Raw genomic sequence first — 7500 nt, 5'->3', positions numbered from 1 at the left:
ATGGTTGTAATTGGGGTGAAACGCTGTTGACGTCGTCTCTTTCGCCGTTCGTATGGAGAGAGTTAAAACGCAGATACGTGAGGAGGAGGAAACAAAACAAACAAACAAACAAAAAAACAAAAAAAAACAACACCAGATTCATGCTGAACTGGTGATGATAACTGACCATTCGACCAGGAACTGCTTTTAATGATGTGTTACGAGCCATTGATTCGAGAGAACTTCGGGAAACTCTATAGGCTCTATTGTTTCCTTTTTCCTCTTGTGATTTAGGTAATTACAGATTAAAAGAACAATGCGCTTCAACAGTGTGAGCAGGTGTGTGTGTGTGTGTGTGTGTGTGTGTGTGTGTGTGTGTGTGTGTGTGTGTGTGTGTGTGTTTCCTACCAAAATGTTGTTTTCTTTCTGTAATGTTTAGATCTTATAGATATTTCGCGAAAACCTCAATATGCTTCTTTTTCGACTGGTACCCTATAAAAGGAACAAATCAGGAAATCAATAGTATTGGTACCGTGGAGTGATACTCCCTAGATTCTGAACTTCATATTCTAAATCTTGAGGCGATGTCTTTTGAAATGTTGATAACACCGATCACCACGTAAAAACTTCAGACGAGGCACATAGTAATGTTGTGCAGATGTAGATTCTTTCACCTGACAGAATGGGATCAGTTTGTTTTTACCATTTAGGCGTGCAATCGATCGGTCGTTGGCAAGAATAATGAGTGAATGAATCAATCAATCAATCAATAATTGAACAGATAAATAGATAAAGCCACCAGTTCATTCAGGCGAAGCCTTGGCAGAATGGGTTAGGCGTTGGAATTCCGATAAGAATAATAATGATAATAATAATAATGGATTCTTATATAGCACACTATCCAGAAATCTACTCTAGGTACTTTACAAAAACACTTTTGTTAACATAACACATTACATCAATGTCTCATACACACACCAAAATGTGACTAAACACACACACACACACACACACACACACACACATACACTCACACACACACACACACACACACACACACACACACACACACACTCACACACATACACACAAACATACACACAATGCATACATAAATTTTAACATACATACAGCTACCCTCAACACATACGCACACATAGGTACGCACAAACATACATAAACACACGCGCGCGAGCGCGCGCGCACACACACACACACACACACACACACACACACACACAATACACATTCATATACATGCATGTAGTTATGTACACATACACATGTATACACACATAGTCAAGCAAAGCTAACGGAAAGGAAGTGGACCTGCCACAATAGAACTTATTGCTGAGGGAAAAGGTGAATTGTGAGACGAGATTTAAAAGACGCAAGGGAATCAGAATGACGGAGGTTATCAGGGAGCTTGTTCCACGTCTTTGGCGATTGAAAAGAAAACGATCTGTGTCCGTAGGGCTTAGTCCTGATCAGTGTTCAACAGTGATCAGAGTTCGAATCCTCGCTTCAGCATGGTGTATTATCCTTGGGAAGGAAAGACACTTTATCCTGATTTACCCCACTCCACCCTGTTGTGAATGGGTAGCATACTTCAGCGGGGAAGGAGAAGACTGGGCCCCACCTGCCTATGTCGATCCCCAGTGAATGATATGAATTCAGAGCCCTTGTGACCGTAAACGGCAATGGGGCCTCTTTAACTCACTCAGTACGGCCAGTCCTCTCTTCTCCTCTACACAGACCCCTCGGATGTCCAGTGGGTGTCTGAATGACCCAGCCTTTAGCTTCCGTCGTCAGAATTGTGGTATTCTTTGTCAACATTCACCTCTTCAGTATAAGAGCCTTACGCTTGCAATATTTTGATGATGGTAACTGGGGTGAAACGCTGTTAACGTCGTCTCTTTCGCCGTTCGTATGGAGAGAGTTAACCGGTGACTGATGACTGACCGTTCGACCATCAACTGGTTTTAAATAATGACGGTGTTAGGAACCTCTCAGTCACGATGACTTCGGGAAAATCCACAGGCTGTATTGTTGCAGTTTTCCTCATCATAGTTAGTGTACTCTAGTTTGATATTTCTTCTTCTTCTTCTTCTTCTTCTTCTTCTTCTTCTTCTTCTGCGTTCGTGGGCTGCAACTCCCACCTTCACTCGTATATACGCGAGTGGGCTTTTACGTGTATGACCATTTTTACCCCGCCATGTAGGCAGCCATACTCCGCTTTCGGGGGTGTGCATGCTGGGTATGTTCTTGTTTCCATAACCCACCGAACGCTGACATAGATTACAGGATCTTTAATGTGCGCATTTGATTTTTTTTTTTTTTTTTTTTTTTTTTTGCTTGCGTGTACACACGAAGGGGGTTCAGGCACTAGCAGGTCTGCACGTATATTGACATGGGAGATCGTAAAAATCTCCACCCTTTACCCACCAGGCGCCGTCACCGTGATTCGAACCCGGGACCCTCAGATTGAAAGTCCAACGCTTTAACAACTCGGCTAGTTTGATATATACAGTATATATCCATCAGAAACCAACGGCCGTGGCGAAGTGGTTAGCGTCGTGTCGAGGACTGACGAACGTGATATCAGCATAGGTAAAGTTGGTGTAAAAAAAACAACAAAAAAAAACGCTTCCATTTCAGTGGAAGGGAAAAAAACCGTGTATTGGTGAATGCCACACATTCCTCAGTATTGAGTCTTCACATTCTCTCTCTCTGTCTCTCTGTCTATGTCTCTGTCTGTCTGTCTGTCTGTCTGTCTGTCTCTCTCTCTCTCTCTCTCTCTCTCTCTCTCTCTCTCTCTCACACACACACACACACACATACACACACACACACACACACACACATATACACTCTCTCTCTCTCTCTCTCTCTCTCTCTCTCCTCTAACCCCCCTCACCCCTTTCCCTCCACACATGCTCAATAGTTGTATATTCGTGTCGAACACACATACCAAGCTAAAAGACACAACCTTAACGTATTCGAACGCGCGTTACATGGTATACCTATGTGGAAAAAAAACAAACAAACCCAGAAACGCAGAACATAGGACTATCATCTCCCGTTCTTAATGCCACACCCCGACAGTAGTTTACCAACGTTGACTGGGCAAGGAGCTGAGAAACATATTACCCCCACGTCATAATAAACCCCCCTCCGTCTACACGCAGAGACGTTTTAAACACAGGGTTGGTTTTGTGAGTGCAGGTTTGGTCCTGACCCACCCCCCGTTCTACGTGGGACCGGTATGTGCTTGTATCACGAGCTAGCTACCCTGGTCTCTGGTTATTAGCGATAATGATATGATGACATCCGAAATGAGTGGGTTCGAATCTTCAGTCACGGCTTCACTAATGGCAGGCCTTCGTGATCGACCTGGCCTGTATAATCTGATAGTGGGTGGGTGGGGTGTTTTCCTAGTGTCTTGTGAAAACGATGTCACTGGAAACGAAACATTAGTTTTCAGAAATGGAATGGTTTTCTGACTGACCGTGTAAAAAAGACTTCATCTGTTGTTGTGTGTTTTCTCTCACCCCCCCCCCCCCCCCACCCCCCCAATCTCCCCAACCCCCCCCCAGGCCCCCAGAAGGCCCCCCTCACCCCCCACCCCACCCCTGTTGTTGTTGATTGGTGTATGCTTGTTCCCGTTCGTTCGTTCATTCTCTCTCTCTCTCTCTCTCTCTCTCTCTCTCTCTCTCTCTCTCTCTCTCTCGCTCTTTAAATCAGAAGCCATGAAGATAAGGCAAAATGCACAACAAGCATAACTACGTGGTCAGATAAGTTTAACAATTTTCTTCTGTAGCCGGTGTTGGAATATGTTGCGTGGTGCATTGATAGATGAATGAACGGATTTGTGATGTGCTGGGTGGCCTGTTGCTTACTATCTTTTTTTTTTCTTCTTCAAAGAAGGAACTTTGTCTTGTTTCATTATTGATTTTGCTTTCACCTTTTCATTCGTTTCTTATAATGGTTTGTTATAAATGTATTTGTATATGAATGTGTATTGTGTGTGCGTGTGTTTATGTAAGTTTGTGCCTGCCTATGTGTGCGTATGTGTAAGGGTAGCTGTTAGATACACATGTATGTTAAAATGTATGTATGCAATGTGTGTGTGTGTGTGTGTGTGTGTGTGTGTGTGTGTGTGTGTGTGTGTTGTCACACAACAAATGGTTGGTCTTTGACAAAAACCGCAGTTGACCTAATCAAAAGCCATCCAATTGGTCGGTTTTTCTAATTTGTTTCACCCCCCTTCTGCTGCAGAGGTTCTCCTCTGTTTTATTTAATCCAAAGTAGTGTTTCGTTTTGGGTGATAGCGTCAGATTTACTTGTAGAGCAAAGTTCCCATTATTCTAATTAGTGGAACTGTTCGACCCTAACATGTAATATGTCGTCTTGATTACATTACGAAACCTTAATTTGATGAGAAAGAGTGAGAGACAGTGTGAGTGTGTGTGTGTGTGTGAGTGAGTGGGCAGGGGAATGAGGTAGGGGAATCATAATGGGCGTTTGTGTGCATGCATGGATGTATGTAGAGAGAGGGTGGGGGAGAAACGTATGTGAGTATGTGTGTGCTTTAGAATATTTTTTGGAGATAATGATATTAATGAAATTTGGTACCTTGATTTGTTAAAATTTTTTTTAAAATCATACCTTCCTCAAATCAGAATTTCCTTGTGTTGCTCAGTTAATATTTTATTCAAATGGTTGCGAAAATGTCAGTACAACAAACAGTTAATCTGACAATAAATGGTTTCAGTCAGTCAGTTGTCACATTTTGGTGTGTGTATGTAACATAGATGTAATGTTTTATGTTAACAAAAGCGTTTTTGTAAAGCACCTAGAGCAGATTTCTGGATAGTGTGCTATAAAAGTATCCATTATTATTATTATTATAAATTGAAATTATGTTGACGCATTCACCCATGTCATAAGGACATCATGGCCAATGACATTAAAGTGTCAAAGCGTTAAAGCCTCTCTCTCCCCCCCCCCCCCCCCTCTCTCTTTCTCTCTTCGCTGTCTCTGTCTCTCTCTCTCTCTCTCTCTCTTCGCTGTCTCTGTCTCTGTCTCTCTCTGGCCATCTTTTCTGACTCTATATCTGTCTCTTTTTCTCTTTTTTTTTTTTTTTTCTTCTCTTCCTTACCTTCTGACAGTCTCGCACACACCCTCTCCCTCTAATTTCTTTTTTTCTCAATTTCCTCTTTTCTTCTTATACTTTTCTGTCTTGACTGTGTATCGCACGGTTATGTGATAAAAAGCATTCTTGTTACTGTGCTGATACCAATATCATGGAAAAATCAAATTTTGTTGTTTCTGTTGCTTTATCTCTCTGTCTGTCTGTCTGTCTCTCTCTCTCTGTCTCTGTCTCTGTCTCACTCTCTCTCTCTCTCTCTTCCTTGAAACATCAATGGGAGACATAGATGTGTGTGCCTCTCTCTGTCTTTGGTGTGATGGGATTGATATTGTTATCGTTGTTACAAGGACAGATTGGAAGACTAGGCGACGCCTAAAATCTTTTTCCTTGAGTTATAAAGTTTTGGAATCTTGAATCTTGAATCCTTTGTCCCTTCCCTCTGTGTGTGTGTGTGTGTGTGTGTGTGTGTGTGTGTGTGTGTGTGTGTGTGTGTGTGTGTGTGTGTGTGTGTGTGTGTGTGTGTGTGTGTGTGTGTGTGTTGTGTGTGTGTGTGTGTGTGTGTGTGTGTGTGTGTGTGTGTGTGTGTGTTGTGTGTGTGTGTGTGGTGTGTGTGTGTGTGTGTGTGTGTGTGCGTGCGTGTGTGTGTGTGTTGTGTGTGTGTGTGTTGTGTGTGTGTGTGTGTTGTGTGCGTGTGTATGTTGTGTATGTGTGTGTGTGTGTGTGTGCGTGTGTGTGTGTGTGTTGTGTATGCGTGTGTGTGTGTGTGTGTTGTGTGTGTGTGTGTGTGTGTGTGTGTGTTGTGTGTGGGTGTGTTGTGTATGTGTGTGTGTGTGTGTGTGCGTGTGTGTGTTGTGTGTGTGTGTGTGTGTGTGTGTTGTGTGTGTGTGTGTGTGTGTGTGTTGTGTGTGTATGTGTGTGTGTTGTGTGTGTGTGTGTTGTGTATGTGTGTGTGTGTGCGTGTGTGTGTGTGTGTGTGTGTGTGCGTGTGTGTGTGTGTGTGTGTTGTGTGTGTGTCTGTTGTGTATGTGTGTGTGCGTGCGTGTGTGTGTGTGTTGTGTGTGTGTGTGTTGTGTTGTGTGTGTGTGTGTGTGTGTGTGTGTGTGTGTTGTGGGCGATGTTACCGCTGTTTTAAAGTAGTAGCCTATTTTTTTTTTAGTGAGTTTGTATCTAACGTTTGTTTTAATTCATGTACCTGAACTGTGCCATGATATCGTTTAATGCGCTCATGATTATCATCAGTATTATTGTTATTATCATTGATATCATATTGTTGTTCCTTTGTTCCTGTTAGCATCATCATCATCATCATCATCATCATCATCATCATCATCATTCTTCTTCTTATTATTATTCTTATCATCATCATCATCATCATCATTATTATTATTATTATTATTATTATTATTATTATTATTATTATTGTTGTTGTTGTTGTTGTTGTTGTTGTCGTCATCATCATGATCCTCGTCATATATATATCTATCAGCTCCTACGTGGCGATCGCCCCCAAAGTGTTCCACCCGGGGTGGAAGTACGCCGTGCAGCTGACGGTTGCCAACCTGCCAGACTTCGGGGTGAGGGTGTCGGTCACTGGCAACATCTTCAACGGCAAGAAACAGTCCCTAGGGGCCGGGAGTATCACCTTTGACAATGGTCAGTCAGTTGATGAGGTGGGGGGGGGGGGGGTGCAGAGTGGGAGGGTGGTGGGGAGTAAGGGGGGATGGCGGTGGATGGAAGCCAATGGGGGGAGGGGAGGGGAGGGGTGGTGGGGGTGGGGTGGGGGGGGGTGGGGGGGTTGCTATATCGATATTTCTTTCCTTGTATTCTCTCCCTCCATTCAGTTTCGTTTCTGAAGACGGAAAAAGTGTGTAAATTGGTTCATACCGGATGGCGGTGCATTGAAGCCAATGGAGGGGGTGTGTGTTTGGGGAGGGGGGGGGGGGGTTGCTATATCGACATTTCTTTCCTTGTATTCTCTCCCTTCATATTTTTTTTTTTTCTCAAGGCCTGACTAAGCGCGTTGGGTTACGCTGCTGGTCAGGCATTTGCTTGGCAGATGTGGTGTAGCGTATATGGATTTGTCCGAACGCAGTGACGCCTCCTTGAGCTACTGAAACTGAAACTGAAACTCTCCCTTCATTAAGTTTCGTTTCTGAAGACGGGAAAGGTGTGTAAACTGGTTCATACTGGATGGCGGTGGATGGAAGCCAATGGGTGTGTGTGTGTGGGTTGCGGGGGGGGGGGGGGGGGGGGGGGGGGGGGGGGGGGGGGGTTGCTATATCGACATTTCTTTCCTTGTATTCTTTCCATTCAGTTTCGTTTCTGAAGACGGGAAAAGGTGTGTAAATTGGTTCATACCGGATGGCGGT

At 43.7% G+C, this 7500-nt stretch overlaps 1 protein-coding gene across 1 annotated transcript in view; it reads left to right on the top strand.

The window, feature by feature from the left end:
* The window catches only part of LOC143285404 (CD109 antigen-like), an 89522-nt gene that overhangs the window by 5172 nt on the left and 76850 nt on the right, over positions 1-7500 (top strand). The window contains exon 3 of the mRNA XM_076592652.1: positions 6618-6784. Within this exon, the coding sequence (XP_076448767.1) occupies positions 6618-6784 (167 nt within the window). The remainder of the gene's footprint in view (positions 1-6617; positions 6785-7500) is intronic.

Source organism: Babylonia areolata, chromosome 9 (assembly GCF_041734735.1).
Source record: "Babylonia areolata isolate BAREFJ2019XMU chromosome 9, ASM4173473v1, whole genome shotgun sequence".
Lineage (NCBI taxonomy): Eukaryota > Metazoa > Mollusca > Gastropoda > Neogastropoda > Buccinidae > Babylonia > Babylonia areolata.
This window is presented reverse-complemented; position numbering and strand designations above follow the sequence as displayed.